The sequence below is a fragment of the Schistocerca serialis genome, chromosome 10 (genome assembly GCF_023864345.2).
Source record: "Schistocerca serialis cubense isolate TAMUIC-IGC-003099 chromosome 10, iqSchSeri2.2, whole genome shotgun sequence".
NCBI classification, from domain to species: Eukaryota; Metazoa; Arthropoda; class Insecta; order Orthoptera; family Acrididae; genus Schistocerca; species Schistocerca serialis.
This window is the reverse complement of record NC_064647.1, coordinates 109,030,455-109,050,503: the sequence shown is the minus strand read 5'-3', so window position 1 is coordinate 109,050,503 and position 20,049 is coordinate 109,030,455. Positions and strand designations below refer to the sequence as shown.

The 20,049-nt window shown below is 39.1% G+C and overlaps 1 protein-coding gene across 1 annotated transcript in view; it reads left to right on the top strand.

Annotated features, from left to right (window-relative positions):
• LOC126425281 (actin-histidine N-methyltransferase) overlaps positions 1-18,865 on the top strand; it is a 424,338-nt gene extending 405,473 nt beyond the window's left edge. The window contains exons 12-13 of the mRNA XM_050088254.1: positions 10,925-11,205; positions 18,364-18,865. Of these exons, the coding sequence (XP_049944211.1) occupies positions 10,925-11,056 (132 nt within the window). The 3' untranslated portion in view covers positions 11,057-11,205; positions 18,364-18,865. The remainder of the gene's footprint in view (positions 1-10,924; positions 11,206-18,363) is intronic.
• Positions 18,866-20,049: the final 1,184 nt, after the last annotated feature.

Below are 20,049 nucleotides of genomic sequence, written 5' to 3'. Positions count from 1 at the left end.
TTACAGTGAGAGACTACATTTATAATCAATTGAACAAGCAAACAATTAACAATCATCTGTGAATAACTCCAGAGAATGCTGACTGATAACATCGAAAACCACCAATATTTCAAATAACAGTTACTGTCATTTTAGCACCTTATCCAGTTTGTGCCATGAAAATGACAGAGGTTTACATGTGGAAATATCGGACTTCTGATAAATATATTCAGCTGTATTCTCGTGTGTTATTAAAGCATATAACATGATGGGAGAAGCTTAACTTCTCCTTGGGCAAAATTTTTGAATGTTATAGTCTGCATAACTAAAAGGATACAAAGTCGTAGTCAAAAAGGCTGGGAAGTTCTCATTATTATGTATGGAACTGATATGTTGACAAACACTTGTTTTAAACCATGAGGCTTCAAAATTAAGAAATATTATTACTTTGTTCCAAAGTCTATGTCATAATACCATCATCACTTCTATTTGAGTCAGTTTCTGAACAATCTGATTGTAAATTTACGATGATAGGTTCAAGGCTTATATCACTTCCCTGTCAGATTCTTCTTTCTGAAGCTTTTCAGCATGCCGCACGGACAGTGCTCACACTATAGGTGGAATGTTGTCTATTGCCTCTTTGTCTGTTGTCTCATGCACAAGTGATTTCCTGTATGTTATCTTGAATGTGTTACTTTTTCCTCACACATAGCCTTAAAACCTTTTGCTCAAATTAATTCTGTGGGACTACACTGACTAACACATGGGTAAACGCAAAACTATGTGACGCCATTCGTATGCAAGGAAGTGAGGTTTGTACATTCTGTCACGTGACTTGTATAAATTAATGAGCTGCAGGAGATCGGCATGAGTGTGGTTTATACGGTGCTTAATATTTTTATTTTTAAACTGGGGAAAACTATCCGCTTTTCTGGTGTTTGTACTTGGTGTTTTCTATATAACAGTTGAATTATAATTGGCCATGACCTACTTTTAAATGACAGCGTTCATTTTTGAATGGTAATCACTGCTGTTTTTCTTACATGTAAATACAAGTTTATTCTCAGAAACAAAACCAGAAGAAGAGTCAGCATGCAGAATAATTATCCGAGAGCTTATTCCTGTGACAACTTTAAAACTGCCAATACCATCACTCATTTTTCCAGCAGATCTTCTTCGAATGATTCCAATTGATCCATGTTTCATCAAGGTAATACACTGCTGAACTACCTCCTTCTCTTGTATCATGAATCTTTATGTGGGATATAGATCGTACTGCACCTGTGTCACTTCTTTGAACTAAAAACACTCTTCTTAACATAGCTGGAACCAATGTCTTTTAAAATTTCTGCATAACTGTAACACATTTTTGTGATGTTGGGCATTCATCATTCACATGGAACACTTTAAAACATCATTGTTAAAACCATCAATTTGAGTTACGGGTTCCTTGCGATTTCAGTGCTTTCCAGGTGATACGAAACCAACTGTTTCTACGGTTCCTACAGTCTGACACTTTCGTTTACAATTCTTTGTACAGTTTTCTTGCTGACATCACATGGTTTTGCAGTCTGTTCTTGTGTTTTCAAATGTCAACAGTAAGAGACCTGCTTTCAAATTCACGTTTGAAAAAGTTATGAATGTGGTAAATAATCTGCCTCGCCTGCTTGTGAAGTACTTCACATTGCCGGCACATGACTTTTTTTTTTAATCACACTTAAGCACTTACAAATTCACAGCTATACTGCTGCAAGAACGCAAAGGAAACACAAAAATTGACACTTGAGTGAATAATTCGGTTGTTGCAAAGTATGGCAACAGTGCAACAAGTAGGAGCAAAATTCTCACTCTCTAGCTGTAATTCTCTGCTAGCCACCCAGAAAGAGAATGAATATTATTGGCTGCCAGTGGCTAGTAGAGAGGGATGCGCAGAATGGCTGAAAATTGGGCCGCCTTCTTACATGACGTGAACTTCAGTCATATATGGCATGAGGCCCAAATGCTTCAGCAACAAGATCCAGGCTGTAGGGTGGGTGAGGAAGAACAGTCTTTTGAGTACCCCAACTGGTGAACGAGTGTGTGAGCACTACCAACAGACACATCCAGTTGTACAACGAGGTATTTGATTGTGATCCATCAATCAGCTCAAATGAAAATGTCCACACATTCCAACATTGTAAGAGTCACACCTGTGTGCAGCCAACTGGCACACGTGAAATTGGACAGATTTATGTGACTTTCTTGCTGTGATGACAGACGCCTTGCCCAATGACTCACTGTGCTTTTGTTCACTGCCAGGTCTCGGTAGACATTACCTATGAATATATGTGATGCTCTGGTTTGCTGCCAAAAGAAACTCGGTGACAGCTTTCTGCTTGAAAGCATCTCTATTACAGATGACATTTTGAAGGATATGTATAGTGCTGCCACTTATCAGAACTTCATAAAACTATAGGGGCTAAAGCAGGAATATTCCACAATGTCCCACAATAAAGTTTGCATTTTTTTCAACCAAAATTGGCTGTGAAGAAGTGTGTGTTGCGTTAATTATTGAATGCTCCTCATATAACCTGAAGATTGTGCAATAAACATTGAAATATGTTGACGAGTAAATAATAATAATAATAATAATAATAATAATGTGCTGCTGCTGCTGAACATACAGTGAAAATCCTCAAATATCTTACAAATGTCAGTGACCACTTTTATATTGATGGTGTTCCTCAGGCATTCAGTCAAGTTGTTAATTCCATTTTATGTATAATATTTAGACTATTGACCCAGTTGCTTAATTTAGATGCAGCAAGCTCCAACTAGACTGTGAAATACTGTTGGTGTCAGACAGCTGTTTATAGCAGAGTTCAACTTGTTGCTTATTTGTTTTTTACAACCCATACTGTTATTCCATGAAATGCACATTCTCTCATTGTTTCCCAGCTCTGATGGATGAGAAAACCCATGAGATCTTAATAAATTGAGCCTTGGACAGCAAGTCTTTCTGAAATCGATACTTCCATTCCAGTTTGTGAGTTTTCTGACAGCTTGATTTTGGTAGAATCCTTAATTGTGGTGTTTTGTGTTTGAAAGGCAATTCTGGACTGATCTTGTTTCTTATAAGGCGATTTGTATTGGGTTGGTGAGAGGTTTTGGGTCATAATGCATACTACAGAATGAAACTGATATTTGTCTAAATCCACCATAGGCAGTTGCTACAAAACTGATGTACAAAAGTGCCTCACAAAAACTTCTTCAGACTGTTAAACAACTGATACAAAATGTACAAGAACTGTGTCATGACTGATTCATAAACTGGTGTTACAACTGGCCTGGCACCGGCTCTTGTATAAAAGAATAACAGTCAGGGGTACATTATGCTGTACATTTTGGTACACTATGCTCTAATTAAACTTATATAATTGTAATGCAGAATTAAATATTGACAAAATTTGAAGTGTCAGCAAATTCCATATACAGGACATGTCCGGAAAGTAAAGAATCGCAATTTCTGTGACACAACTATACATAGCAGTGTATCAGACCGGTTGGTGAGGTTAGGGGTGACCATTAGCTGTCATGTGGTAGGTCACTAAATTGCCTTGGAGGATTAGGACGGCTTCTTCCATGAACCTCTACGTAGTGGACGCATTGAGCTTATGTGGAGAAAACTTAAGAGCAATACTATGCAACAAAGTTTTGCATGAAGCTTAATAGGACACCACTGGAAAGTTTTGGAATGCTTATGTAACCCTTCAGGGACAGTTGCCTTTCCAGATCACAGTCGAACAAGTGTCACAAGATATTTAAAGAAGGTTGGCAGGAAGTTGCCAATGAGGCCTGCACAGGATGCCCGTCAACATTGTGAACGGATGACTGTATGACTCACGTGTGCCAATTACTGAATTCAGACTGTCAAATGAGTGTTTGCTTGATGTCAGAATTATTAGGCTTACCAAAAATGGTTGTTTGTGAGATTGTATCGGAAGATTTGGCCATGCGGGTGATCTGCCCAAAGTTTTGACTGATGCACGAAAGCAGCACCAAGTGGAAGTGTTTGTAGATCTAGAGCAACTCTGTGAAGATGATCTCAGTTTCCTGGACAATGTGATCACTGGGTCTTTCAGTACAATCTGGGGTCAAAGAGGCAGAGTGCTGAATGGCACATGATGAAACTGTGTGTTTACATTTTGTGGTGTGCAGTTGCAGCTGTAGCAGTTATAAAGCTAAGTACTGACAAAGTTATTTGTGCACTGTTATACAGTTATTAAATTTAATGGTTTTCAGCAGTATTTCATGCTGTGTGTGGCAAAATAACAATTTAATAAACTTTTGGAAACGTTCACTCGCTGTGTTTTTCAGAGTCTTCTGTGCGTTGAAGTCATTTAGTAAATATCATGCTTTACTTTTCACCTGCATTTCTTATTGTTTCTAGTGAAATATTTGAGCAAAATTTTTATTCAGTGTTTTAACGTCATTGAGTGTTCCAGTGGTGGTTTGAATTTTTGGTTTTAGCTAATAATTTTGTGAAGTTTTGTTGGTATTGGTATTAGCTGTGGAGTAGTAGTACTAATCAAGTAGTTGCTTTCTTAGTAGACAGAGAATTTCGAGACTGCTATTGTTAGTTCTATAGATAGTTCCACTGGTGTAATTGAACTCAGGTAACATAGATGTATAGTTTTTTTTCCCAGTAACTGTAAAATTTTACCATGAGTGAGAAGTGTGGGCTCTGTCATAGGTTTGTGAGTAGTGGGTTACGGTGTGGGATTTGTTCAAAGTATTTTCATTGGGGGGAATGCAGTGGGGAAGCCAGTGGGCAATCTTGTGAGATCCTCTCCTGGGAATGCAGAATCTGTAGTAAAAATAAGTTGATAGAGGAGTAGGAGTGTAAGATCTGTGCCCTTCAGGTGCACTTACAATGCGCAAAGGAGAAAACAGATAGGTTGAGGAGGGTGAAGGATGATGGAGAATGGGAACTGGCAGCTGGAAAGAAGGCAGCTAGGAGGAGAAGGTATTCAGACAGTTATACTTTGCGTATATGCAATAGATTTGACCAACTGTCAGAGTTGAGTGGAGAGGAGCCTGTTGTAGTTGTAAGTGTAGGGAACATGCAGCAGTCCTCAGCATTTAGGAGGCTCAGGTCAGTTGCTGAGTCTAACAGAAAGGAGGAGATTCTGTTGCTAGGTAGTTCGCACAGTAGAGATGTGGGTCAGCAGTTGCAGGAAGTGTTGGAGAGTGAGTAGCAGGTCACCAGCATTGTGATCTCCCTGTGGATCAGGGGGTAAGAAAAGGCCCGAGGTATTCCTGCCTGCCGTAAGCAGCGACTAAAAAGAGTTTCACACGTTTCAGCCTTTATATGATGGTCCTCTGCGGGGTTTGTCCCCCATTCTTCAAAATTTTCCCAAAGAGGGAGCCAAGTGAGGAAGGGTGCCTTACAATGTGCATCACGTCCATTGTGCACTGAGATCTTTAGCCCACTTCCTCGTCGTTGCATTGCAGTCCCGCCCATTCTCCATCTCTTCCTGGGTGCGTTTTCCACCGGGCACTATGCAGTGTCACTTTCTGCATCGATGATGACCACGGACTTCTTTGCTCCTGATATCCAGTGCGGTAGCCAGTCCCTTATGGCGGGGCCACCATGTACCGTGTTGGTTGCAGCCCCCTGACGGCACAGGGGCCGCTCTGCTGAAGCCTGTGCCGTTAACTCCCCACGTATGCCAAAGGGTAGATGTCAACCCCCTGGGGCATCAGCACTCCCGACAATGGCCATCCTGCCAGGTGGCCTTTGCTGCGGCTGGGTGGTGCCCGTGGGGAGGGTCCCTGATCAGAGTGGGTGGCATCAGGGCAGATGACATGTGATGAAGCATAGTCCATCATCTCTTACTGGTGGTGAAACACCAGCAGTCTCTAAGCATTCATGAGCTCAATTCAACATACAGAAGTATAACCCCAAATCGTTCCCCTCCCTGGCCACACCAAGGGAGGAATGTCAGGCTAAGGATGGCAGTGGATCTTATTCGCCCCGGTACCTTGTATGTTCGAGAGCTGATGGGGACTCTTTCGTGATGATGAAGCCACAGTTTTTTGTTGAGCATTTAGAGGACAAGTTTGGGGAGGTGGCGGGATTTTCCAAAATTAGATCTGGGTCAGTCTTGATCAAAACTGCATCCTCTGCCCAGTCACATACTTTAACAAGCTGAGGGATGTTTCCGTAACCATCACGCCTTATAAGAGCGTAAATATGGTCCAGGGTATCATATTTCACAGTCTGACGATGAACTGCACGTCAGTTTAGAGGAGTGAGGTGTACATTTCATCCAGCATGTCCACCGTGATCCGAGGAATAATGAGGTTGCCACCGGTGCCTTCATTTTGGCCTTCGATGGTGAGATGTTGTCCGAGAAGGTCTACCACGGTCATATAAAGCCTTATATCCTTCCCCCGATGCAGTGCTCTAAGTGCTGGAAGTTCGGCCATATGTCTTCCCGCTGTACTATCAGTGTCCCATATAAAGATTGCGGACACCCATCACATCCCAATACTCTATGTACCCCACCTCCCATCTGTGTCAACTGCGAGGAGGACCATTCGCCTTGCTCACCAGACCGCAGGATTCTCCAGTGAAAAAGGAAAATCATGGAGTACAAGACCCTGGACTGACTGACCTGCACTGAGGCTAAGAGAAAATTTGAAGGCCTGCATCCTGTACGTACGACATCATCTTACGCCGCCACTACAACAGTTCTGTCACTATCAGCTCCGCCAACCCAGGTCACCTCTCAGAGTTGGAAGACTACAGCTGCCCCCTTGATGGAGGGGGGCCATTTCCCTCCCTATTGCTCCCGCACCAACTACTTTGGGAGCTACCCCCCTCCAACCATTGGGGACGTCCATCCCCACTTTTAATCCAGAGAAGCATAAGCCGTCTTTGCTTCTCTCACTAGGAAGGGGTCTCTTGGATCACTCCCTTCCCAGGTTTCTGCTAGTGGGAAAGATGACACCCGCCAGTGTCTGAAGAGCTCAGGAGCAGCTGCTCGTAGGGCTTCACGCTCATCCTCCATCCCGGAAACTGAGCTAGTGAAAACCTCCCAGCCAGGGAAACCCAAGGAGCAGCGAGAGAAATCCAAAAAGAAGACCCCCTAAGACCAAGGAAATTGAGGTGGCACCCACACCACCGCTACCTCCAAGCTCTGTGTTTGCGGATAGGATGGAGATTCTGGCGTCCACTGAGGACCTAGATCTCGCCATACCCTCAGACACAATAGATATAGACTGCTCAGGCAAAAAGTCAGTGGCAGCAGGTGACTCTGAGGTGTAAACTGCCTCATTGAATTTTCCATGCTTTTCCAGTCTCACGATGACATCATCCTCCAGTGGAATTGCGACAGTTTTTCCACTGCCTACCTGATCTATGGCAACTGTTAAGCTTTACACGTGCTATCTGCATTGCCCTCCAGGAAACCTGGTTCGTGGCAATGCGGACCCCTGCTGTCTGTGGCTATAAGGGATATTAAAGGAACTGTAGCAACTGTTATCGAGTGTCAGGTGGAATTTGCGTTTATGTCCTAAACTCAGTCTGTAGTGACACTGTGCCCCTTCAAACTCCTCTTGTAGCTGTGGCTGTCAGAATAAGGATGACACAGGAAATAACTGTCTGCAATGTATATCTTTCTCCAGTTGGTGCAGTACCTCTGAATGTATTAGTTGCACTGATTGATCAACTCTCTAAACCTTTCCTACTTTGGGGAGATTGTGGGGTGGCACCATGATTACTGGCTGAGGCAGAGATGTCAAAACTTCACTGTCTCAGTTCGACCTCTGCCTCTCAAATACTGGGGCCATCACACATTTCATTGTGGCTCATGGTAGTTACTCGGCCATTGATTTATCAATTTGCAGCCCAGGACTTCACCCATCTATCCACTGGAGAGCACATGACGACCTGTGTGGTAGTGATCACTTCCCCATCTTCCTGTCACTGCCCCGGCGTCAGGCCCCCGTACGCCTGCCCAGATGGGCTTTAAACAAGGCGGACTGGGAAACTTTCACCTCTCCGTTGAATCTCCCCCACATGGTAACATTGATGTGTAGGCTGAACAGGTGACTAAAACAGTTGTTTCTGCGGCAGAAAATGTGATCCCTCTCTCTTTAGGGTGCCCCTGGTATAAGGTAGTCCCTTGGTGGTCGCCGGAAATCGCTGAAGCTTCAGAGGATGTCATGTATCCAAGTAGAGAAGGAATTAGCATATTTCATCAAAATATAAGAGGTATTAGAGATAAAGTTAGTGAACTGCATATAGATATTGACTCTGAAGTTATTGATATATCGGAGCACCACTTAAATAAATTGTCAATTCAGAGGCTTCCTCTACAAGGATACAGATTAGCTGGCTGTTATTCAAGGAGTTCCTTGCGTGGTGAGGGAGTGGCTATGTACATAAAAAACAGTATTCCATTATAGTCTATAGATGTATCATGGCACTGAGCTGAAAAGAAATTTGAATGTTCTGCAGTGGCAGTTGAATTTAGTGAAACCAAACTTCTAAATGTTGTTGTTTATAGACCCCATAACTCTGACTTCACAGCATTTCTGCTCAAGCTAGAGAGGGTTCTTGATTCCAGAAGTACCAGAAATTAGTTATATGTAGTGACTTCAATATAAATTTTGCATATGATGGTGCAAGAAAAAGGATGTTGGTAGATCTAAATTCATATGGCCTGATGCAGACTGTATTTTTTCCAACTAGGGTGCAGTGGAACAGTAGCACAGCCATAGACAATATTTTTATTCATACTTCATTACTAGACGGGCATTCTGTTACTAAAGGGTGAATGGCCTTTCAGACCATGATGCACAAATTTTAACACTAAAAGGCTTTTGTACTCAAACCAATGTCACATATAATTACAAACTATGTAGGAAGGTTAATCCAGCACTAATAGAGAGTTTCTTTAAACCTTGTCAACAGGAGTGGCAGGATGTTTATAGTGCTGATAACGTAGGTGATAAATATAACGCTTACCCTAACACATTTCTCATGCTCTTTGAGAATTGCTTTCCATTAGAAAATTCTAAATGGGGTACTAGCAGTAAAGGGCAGTCCAGGTGGCTGACTATTGGGATAAGGATATCGTGTAGAACAAAGTGGGAATTATATCAAAATGTTAGAAGTAGTCACAATCAAGCAACAGTAGCTCATTCCAAGCAGTATTCTAAGGTGCTTAAAAATGTTATTAGGAAGGCAAAGAGTATGTGGTATACAAATAGAATAGCTAATTCGCAGGATAAAATTAAAACTGTGTGGTCAGTTGTGAAGCAAGTGCTGGTCAGCAGCACAAGGTCGACGATATAAAGTAAGTAAAAATATTTCTGTTACTGATAAATCAGATATATGTACAGTATTTAACAATCATTTTCTGAGCATTGCTGGTGAATTAAATAAAAATTTAGTTTCTACAGGGAATCATATAACTTTCTTGCCAAATGCTTTTCCGAGATTGATGTCTGAAATTCTCCTCTGTGATACAGACAAGGGGAAGATTGAATCAGTAATTTAATCACTGAAGACTAAGGACTCTCATGGATATGATGGTATGCCTAGCAATATATTAAAGTACTGTGCAGCACATGTTAGACCTGTATCTAGCCATATTTCTAATTTTTCCTTTGAGAATGGTCAGTTTCTTAAATGATTATATTACTCAGTAGTAAAGCTGCTTTATAAAAAGAGAGCAAAGGACAATGTAGACCATTTTAGAACTATTTCTATGCCATCAGTGTTTGCAAAAGTTATTGAAAAGGCTGTGTATGTAAGGATTTTCTATCAAATGTACTGTTCAGCTTTAGAAGTTGTTTAACAACTGAAAATGCTGTATTTTCTTTTCTCTGTGAGGTAGTGGATGGGTTACACAAAAGGTTTCGAATGCTAGGCATATTTTTTGATTTAACTAAGGCATTTGATCGTGTTAATCATAAAATATTGCTCTGGAAGTTGGGCCATTATGGAATATGGGGAGTAGGTCACAATTGGTTCACCTCTTACTTTAGCAACAGACAGCAAAAGGTCATTACTCACAATGTTGAGAACGGTTGTAATGTGGGGTCTCAGTGGGGTACAGTCACGTGGGGGGTACCCCAGGGATCAGTGTTGGGGCCACTCCTGTTCGTTATTTATGTAATTGATATGCCCTCTAGTATTACAGGTAACTCTAAAATATTTCTGTTTGCTGATGACACTAGCTTGGTAATAGATGATGTTGAATGCAACACTGACTCAGTTTCAAATAGTGCAGTTCATGGCATAAGCTCATGGCTTGTAGAAAATAAACTGACACTAAATCATAGTGAGACTCAGTTTTTGCAGTTTATAACACACAATTCCTTTTTTCCCCCTAAGGTGAGTCTTTCCGCTCCTGGGATTGGAATGACTCCTTACCCTCTCCCTTAAAACCCACATCCTTTCGTCTTTCCCTCTCCTTCCCTCTTTCCTGACGAAGCAACTGTTGGTTGCGAAAGCTTGAATTATGTGTGTGTGTGTGTTTGTTTATGTGTCTATCGACCTGCCAGCGCTTTCTTTTGGTAAGTCACATGATAATCTCAAAAAGTTCTTGACCAATTTACTTCAGATTCTTACATGTTACTCAATCATTCAGACAGAAAGGAGGGGTGGGGGGGATGTACAGAGAGAGAGGGTGGATGAGAAGATGCACAGAGAGGGGCGGAGGACAAGGAATTTAGAATGTATATGTAGTTTCCATACATATCAAGCAGTTGCAAAGCACTACCAAGTTCACTAGTGTAATGATAGATGTAGGTCAACAGAATAAAATTACCATGTATTGTAAATGTCACTTGAAACATGTATTGCCTACTACTATCTGAATCTGATACTTTGTATTTCAATACATGTCTCTCACAGCAAACCAGTTACATTTCAAGTGTTGGTTTGTAGGTGGATGAGGAGTTGCTGGCAAAGCGGTCGTCGCTGTCCCCATGCCATGCGGCAGCAGTGGAGATGCGTGCCTGTGAGAAGCGGATCCTGCACAACGCGCTCGAGTATGTGAGCCAGCGCACACACACTTGACGGCCCGCCCTCGGGGCGCGTGGCGCGCTACTTAGCCGCCGACACTCCGCGCTCCTCGGGTAACTCCGGGTGGTGTCGACCGGCAGGTGGAGAAGTGGGAAAATATCACGGGCACTGCACTGTCCAGTCCCTGATCCTCTGGGCCCCAAGTATGTAATGACACTGTGTCAGAATTCTCTTTCCCCTGTACCCACTGGTGTAACCACCCTGTTGCGGCTGTTTGGATGATCAGCAGTCCTTAATGTACCTTACCTGTCATTCTTGCATCCACCTGTTGCTGTCATGCAATTTTATATGTGTCTATGTATGTGGCTGTCTTATCATACATCATTGTTGTTATGTATTTTACTCAGTATAAGGAAAAAAAATAGTGACAATGTAGGTATTTGTGTAAGTTTAATGGTATACTCCTCAATTGAGTTGAAACTCACATTTAAAATGGATCCTAAGCTCTATTTGGAATTTGAACTTTATCTTTCCCAAGTTGGGCATTCGAGCACTGTGCTTCAAATCCCAAGCCAGGCATAATTCTGATGTGTATTGTAAGGCTTACATCACAAGTATTTTGTTGATGGAGGAAATGTAAATTTGGTGGATTATTTGTGTCATGCTTCAGTGTATCAATGTATCAGCTAGAGGGATTGGGGCAGGGCATGTATTGAATATCCAATAAAAGGATAAGAATCCTGTGATACAGATTGTGGTTTAAACTACAGACTGACTCAGAAATACTAACAGAGCTGCTACACATAATATAAATGCTAGTCCTGCTGGTATAATGGGAATATTTGAGACTTGGGCGCATGTTTGTTTATTTTATGTTTTTTTGCTGATAAAGGATACAAAGTAGGGTTTTACATATTGTGCTCGGCTCAGCCATTAAGTTGATAACACGTGTTGATTATTTTCAAGGTTGAAACTTCCTGGCAGATTAAAACTGTCTGCCAGACCATGAATAGAACCCATAATTTTTACCTTTCATGGACAAATGTGCTATTGACTGAGCTATCCGTGAATGATTCACTACCAGCCCTGTGTATTCGTTTCTACCAGTAGCTATCTCTTAAAACCCAAAGATAGGAGAGAGATACTGGCAGAAGTAATGCTGTGAGGGCAAGTTTTGAGTCATGGCTGTATAGCTCAATCAGTAGACAATTTGTCGATGAAGAACAAACTTTATGGGTTCTAGTTGCAGTCCAGCACACAGTTTTAATCTGCCACAAAGTTTCAAAGTTAGTTTGTTCTTATAGCAGAATATTTTCAGCAATTACTGCTGGTCTCTGTGTTACTATTTTACAATATATTTTACACCCCATGTTTAGCAGAGAGTTGCCCCTGAAGCTTTTGCAATTACTTCTGTCTCCATTCTTGTAAATATGTATTGTTGTTACTAATTTCCAATCCTGTGAAATTTCTTGTGTGCCCAGCATTCGTTAATATAGCTGATAAATGTGGATTTCAGTGTGGGCAATGCATATTTAAGCCATTCTGTGTTAATTCCATCATTTCCTGGTGTTTTTCTTCTGCATGCAAATCATTTTCTATTTTTCGTGTTACAGATTGCATCTTATAATTCCTTTATTTCTATTCCATCTGTGCATTAACAGTACCACAATCATGTTCTGATTGTGTGATGTGGAGTACCTTACTGGACGAACTGTCGAGCTGCAGATGAGAGGAGTCCAGGCAGAATTATGCCTCATTAAATAAGTAAATAATATTAGCTTCAATTAAATGGTTCAGCCTTCTTGTGAAATGATTGTTTCCAGTCACTGTCCTTTGCGAGACAATTTTTACTATAAATCCATAGCATGTTCTCCAGTTGTCATCAGTGCGGGAACACAAATAAAAAGTTTGCCCCCTTGTAGGATTTATTACAGGTACACTTCTCAACAGTGTTTGGAGGCTGATGTGAAAGTCAAATACTTCATGAGCCTGCATTTTTTCCAAACATAATATATTTTTACTTTTCCGCATTTTCTTTCAAATTATCTTATTCCAATTGCTAATCTATTTCATGGAGACATGTTATTGACCACACAGATTTGTTGTTTACTAACTTACGTGTCAGTACTTGCATGTTATGTGAGACACTTTGTTTAAGCGATAAAACAGACTGAACTCCAGGGTAATATTGTCTTCCTGCATCCAAGTCTACCAAATGACAGTTGTTTCATCCCTGCTTCAGATGACATTGGATGGCAACCCGGCAGGGCTTTAGGTTAGCACACTGTTTGCCCCACCATTAACACTGAATTTTTAAAGCTGCCATCATTTCTCCTTCAGATATTCCGATAGTTTCTTGAAGTATGTGCAACTATCTTTGAGGAGAGTCAGTGACTGAATTAAAACTACTTTACATAATGGTGTACTGTGAAATAAAATGTTTGTGTCTCAGAGATAAGACAGTTGCCACATTGTCTTTCAGTCAGAGATAAAACTTCACGCATCAATGGATGGATAGCATGTGTTGGGATGCCAGATAGTGAAGACTCCTAATGGTAATTCCTCTGAGAGTGCAGATGTGAAATGAGTGGTTTCCATGAACTGTTAAGCTAGTCTTGCTTGAGCTGGTTGTCTGCAAACTAAATTTCCACACTTACTTTCTTGACCACCAAATCTCAATAGGATGTGGCTGTGGCCAGTATCTTGACCTTCTTGTAATCTGTGAAATGGCTGGTGGAAATACAGTGTTTCAGCCATTACAGATTTGTTAGGATGTAGAAGGAAGGTGTATCACTGGTTCTCATTGCAGCATTCTTGTACAGTGTGTGTTGTTTGTCCTGTGTAGCTTTCACCACATTGCCAAGGAATTTCATCAGTACCCAACTTTCATAAAAGTAGATTGTCTTTCACTGATCCCAAAAGAGCTGCAATCTTGGCATGTTTCTTCATTATGCTGGCAGTTTTTGATGAAATGTTTCCCACATGCAGAAGAAAGGCCATAGATTTAGCCCCTATTTTCTCTTCCTTTGGTTGGTCTGGTGTTTTTCCTTGCAGAGCATTTTTACTGAATACCTTCTCCAGGTGTACCAGTTTGTCCTGTGGGCTGTCAGCAAGTGTCTCTGTACTAATGTTTGTAGTAGACTCATGGTTTTTATTTGTGAGTGACACTGTTGTGCCAACTGTCCTATCTCAGATGCATGTGTGTTTTACCCCACAGTACATCACTGTGTTAAGTGGTTTTAATTCAGCCACCAACTTGCCTCGGGGATGGCTGTACGATTAAACTGACTGAAATATTGGAAGGTGAAATATTGCTACTGCAGATGCATGTCTGGAAGATGAAGAAATATATCATTAGTTATCCTATTGCATGTTGGTAATCTTATTTCAAAGCACTTTGCTGGGGGAAATACCTGTTTGTAGGACTTGAAACTTGTTCCTGTGCATGACAGAAATACATGCTTATGACCTTACCACATACGTACTCTAGAAATATATGTTTATCACCTTACCACGTACGTACACGATATTTTTGCTATATATTACAGACATCCTGATCAGATGACAATCTCCATATTGTAACATTTGAAGAAATGTTTCAGAGCACATTTAAATATTTAAATATTTAAATGCGATCTTGGTCGTGAAGTATTTCTTCAAATATTACTATATTTTTGTTCCCAATATTAATGCATACCTCAAAAAATATTATGGCAGCAGCAGAAAATCTAGTTGTGGTATTTTATGTTGTTTGTATCGATGGCCTCTATGGCACGGGCTGTCTGTTTTTGCAGGGTAATGGCTTTTCTGTAGCACATTTCTCCTTGAATGGAAGTAGTCTTCCGTCCTGGCATAGAGTACAAATGTTATCAAGTTGGGTTTGTGATTTCTCATTCATGCTTAATCCTCATCCATCTAGTCTGAGAATTGAGCACCTTTATTTTCCATCAGTCATTTACAATGAAATAGGCTCTGTCACATATACATAATTAGTGTCTCATAGATACACTTTGAATTTTAAAATATGGTGTCAACATTATTAAAGTGAGTGAATTCAGTTGTATTACGAAAAAGGTTTTTGTGCTTTAGGGAATTTTTCCAAAACTAAGAATCGTTCTGCTTTCAGCTGTAAAAAATATGCATTATTATCACCATACAGACCATCAAGTTAAAAAATACAAAATAATTTTAAACATCATACAGCAGATGCCTGTTCTGCTCAACAGAATATGAAATATGCTTTCTTGAAAGTTGTTGATTCCAACGATTGTCATTCTGTTGCATGACTGGCGTATTTAAAGCCTCACACATTTGCTTAGTGTGTAAGTTTAACCTCATCCATCTCCACAACTTCAGATTCTATTTGTTTGTCTTTGTTTTTTAATATCACTTATTGAGTCTGAAGATTCCATCAGAAAAAAACAGAGATATGTCATAACACAATTATGGAAATGTAAAGATAGCTGAAGTACTACTTAACCCTTTTTAATGTGACATGCTATTCATCATAAGGTGATGGCTTGAAACATATTGCCTGAATTTTCAAAAATAAAAATTGTAATTTATAGCTTGTTGGTGATGAAGTCAATATAAGAATGGAAGCAGAAAAAGTGATTGTTACAGTATCATTTTATGTATTTATGGGAAAAGAAAGATGTATATTTTACACTTACTGAGCTTTTGTACAAGACTGTAATGTGCTGGAATTTGTAAGCATTGTTTGATATTTAAGAAAAAATTTAAAAAATTTCCTCTTGTGCATTGCTGCCCTGAAGTAATATGTAGTCATCTACTTGTGAAAAGGTCAGTTTAGGAAGTGGTTTCAGGGCAGCATTACACAACTTTTCCTGAACTGTAGTGTCTTTGTAACACTAGCTGATTATAGATAACTAAAGGTTCTTTAACTGGAATAACAACATATTATCTGTTGGAAGAATTAGTGCTTGGTTGGATTATTCTATTCCTTCAGCAAAGTTTATCACCTATTGATGTAAATAGCTGCTTTATATGAAATGTTTATGTATTCTGTGTCAAAAACCAAATTCCATTGACTGTCAGTAAAACATTATTTATCGTCCCATATGTATTGAGCAGAGTTTAACAGAAACAGATTAGTCACTAAAAGGACTTTTGAGGTAATTGTTATATGCAAATTGTATTTAATATTTATTAAGAGATTTATCAATTAATAGGCGAAATGGTCAATCCACTCCACGTAAAGAATGTCTTACCTAACTCTGGCATCTGTGAGAACTATGTGAATTTTGATCTGACGAGAAAATGGTAATCTGGATTTGTCTCCTACAGACCCAACTCACTGTTGTGGTGCAAAAAAAAAATACCATCATACCATTCAAAAATTGCTGGACTATGTCAGTGGTGATGGATGTATATGTTCAGAGTAAGTCTTACAAGCAATTTTTGTCAACCTAAGTAGACCAGACATTTGGAAGCAAATACTCTATGGCTGAAACATTTTTTTGTAACATCAAAATTAATGTAGTTCTTGTAGATGCTAGAGTTTGCTGAGGCACCTTGTGATTTTTAACAGTGGCCTAGTAATGCCCATCACAAAGCAAATTCATCAAAAAGTATAATTTTTGAGAAGTGGAATAATTGTTCGATAAAAAACATACATACAGTGGATGCCCTTTCTCACTTAAAACAGATTTGTCACAATGTATGGTTTCCAACACAAATAAATGGAGATACACTGAATTTAACATCACTAACAAAACTAGTGTAAGTTGCCGTGTGAACTGGTGCTTGACTTCGTGTGTTTTAAAATAATTGTTGTGACTGTGTATGTGTGTGTGTGTGTAGCTTTTCTTTATTTTCTTGTTTTTTTTTATTTTGCTCCTGGCATTCAAGTGACTGATTAATATACATAGTATATTACTCGCCACAGAGTTTTAATGTTTGTGTGAGTGTGATGTAGTCAGTTTTGTATCTTACAGTATTTATTGCTCTAGTGATTAATGTCAGTGACATTTTTTAATGACTGAATGTTTGAAGAGTAACTTTAGCTGAGGAGAGTAAATTTCAGTGAGGCAACTGATTGGAATGACACGCACCTCACTGTGTTATGTACCAACAGGAAATCGGATATAAATGTATACTTTGGCAGGAATGTTTCATGTGTTTATTATTGCTCATTCTGCAATGGAATATGAAATACGAGAATAGTGAAGTTACTGTCGTTATGGAAAAAGAGGGAGATTTGTTTAAATACTTGGTTCTACTTGGCTACTGCGGCTTCCTGCAGTAAGTCCTATTTCCACTGTAACGATGAATTATATACAGAGTTGCATTCTTATTCATTTGAAATGTAATGTACTAAGCATTATTTATGTGGATGAGAGTTTTGATCAGAGATTAATGTAGAGGAAATATCAGTTATGGAAAACAAAATTGTAAAATTAATTTGCTGCTTTTAATGGCAGTAGAAGTATTAAAGTCTAATGTTGGTAGGGAAGTGAGGAAAAGATTTCAAAATACAGAAGAGTATTTTCATACAATTAATATTAATATTGTGCATAATTATATTATTATTGTGCTGTGAAAAGCATCATTAGACTAAAAATGTAATCCATAGCAGTATTTCTGTCCTACTATATGTCATATTTATGCATTCATTTGCCAATCTATTGGATATATCAATACATCACATATTGAGAGCAATCTTTTTCCTGAGTCTTATTTTGCATTTATTTTTGTGTTTAATACACTTTTCCTGATTTGCAGTAGGTGTGTTTGCTATACATTGATGTATGTAGTCTGTTTCCTTAACAACTTGTAAAGGAAGTTCAGAATTCAACATTTACCTAAGTACATTAGATCCTTTAATGTATGATTTCCTGTTGCTTCTCTCTTATATTCATAGTAAATAGTAAATTAAACATAGGTTTAGACAAAATAGAGAGCAACTGATTTCTACACTGTTTGATATCAACAATTTTTCTTGTCTGTCTTGAAAGAAATTGAGCAGAAGCAAGCAATATCCTGCATGACACCTTGTCACTGAATGAAAATGCATGCTACCATTCTTTTTGTCATTCCTGCGCTTTCCCTGTTAAGATGTTTCTGAACTGTTATTAGTCAGTTAATTATTTAATATGTCAGTTCATATTAACATGCTGGAAATTAATACAGTTGTGGAATACTGATGTGTGAAAGAAGCAATTTCACAGCATTTTTATTTGAATATTTAATTACCATGGTCTGATGATCATAAATTGTCATTATCTCTGGTTAAGTATGCTGTGGATCTGTTCTTGTGGAACATTCTTGAAATATTGTCAGAAGTAATCTATAAACTGGCCTACGTAGAAAATATTTTAAAAAACTTCTTTTTGTTCTAGATTGAGGTGTAAAACCCAGGAGCATTAAGTCAGTGGGTAATGTTTCACTACCTTTATTGTAACATTCAAGCTATCTGTTAATTACTTTTGGCACATGGAATTAATATTTTACCTTTGGCTGCAGTTTTGTTTCTACATTTTTGCCTTTTGTGCTAAATATTCAAATGACAGTTAGTCAAGATAATAAGACTGTTGGCGCAGCAAATGAGAAAGAAGCAAACTGTCAAGCAACTGCAACAGCATGTTATCAGAGATAGCTTTCTTTGTTAAGTACAGATTTATAGTTCTTAAATACCTTGTGGTTTTTATTTTTTGTTGCTGTCATCAACTGCAGTTCCAAGAACTTCCAAGATTGACTATTTTGTGTGCTATATTTATGTGTATTTTTGATCAGGGGAGAGCAAGCTTAACTTACATATTTGTAAGGTGCTGTCCTAATGGAATGGGTGTTGCAAATACTTCTATATGGCTGTAAATAAAATAAATATTGGTGTTGAAATTCTTTCATTGTATTCATTCTTTAGAACTAACTCCAGTCTCAAAAAGTTAAAGGTAAGTAGCACATAGCAACGAAAGTTACCTTAGATACTGCATTACCTATTGTTATCTGAAGACCACAGGGCAAAAACAGGATAAGTCCATGTGAATAAATTTCACAGGCATGCAGTTTAAAAAAGGAAACACCAGTGTTCTGATCCTGAAACCTCAATTTATTTTAGTAGTACATACCTTTTAGCAGTTATATGAAGCAGTCACATGTTCTTCGGCCAGTTTCGTTGGAAAGATATTCAGAACTGTGTTTTAACATTCCAGTGACATTCTGGAAGAGCTGATTATCAAATAAACAATTTAGGAAATAAGTTTGCTTTCTTAAAAAGCTAATGCCTAATTTGTGCTCTACTTTTTTTCTCATTGTGGATTGCAATAACAGGAGATTCACAACCACTTCCACTAGTTCACTTTTGTCTATTTTTGTAGCATAACTGTAGTCGTAGAAAATGCCTCTAGCATCGAAAAGTATTGTTGCAACTATAACTCAGCAGTGGTACTGAGAAATGCTTCCCAGCATGTTACTTCCAAGTACTACGCTACAGTTGTAATCGCTTTCCAGTTGGATGAGAAATGCTGACTAGCAAAGAAGACTTTGAGTCATGGGGAGAGATAGTAGTTTGATGGAGTCAAGTCTGGGGAATAGGGCAGATCTTTCAGTTACGCCATTGGCAAGACACTTCTGTGGGCAGGTGCACCATTGATGAAAGATAATTTTTCTTCTTCTGCAAATCAAGTCTCTGTACTCGTATTTTTTGCACTCAGATACATTAGTAGGTCAGAATAATATTACTGAGATATTGTTTTACCATTTTGAAGATAGTTAACAGAATTCTGTTTGCTCTGGAAAATACTGATTCCATGACCTTTCCTGCTGAGAATCTCTGCTTTCTTGGTAGCTGAAGAAGCAGCTACTGTTCACTTTTTCAAGTGGTATTTTGGGTATGGTCTGTTGCTGCAAAGCCATGTTTCATCTGTTGTTGCATACCAACAAAGGAATTCACTTTTGTTTTTGTGAAAACATGCCAAACACTGTTCAGAGATTGTTGTGTGAATTTGTCTTTGATCTGCCCTGAGCACATGAGGCACCCATGTCACACAAATGTTTCTCATGTGCAGTTCTTCCTGTCAAATGTA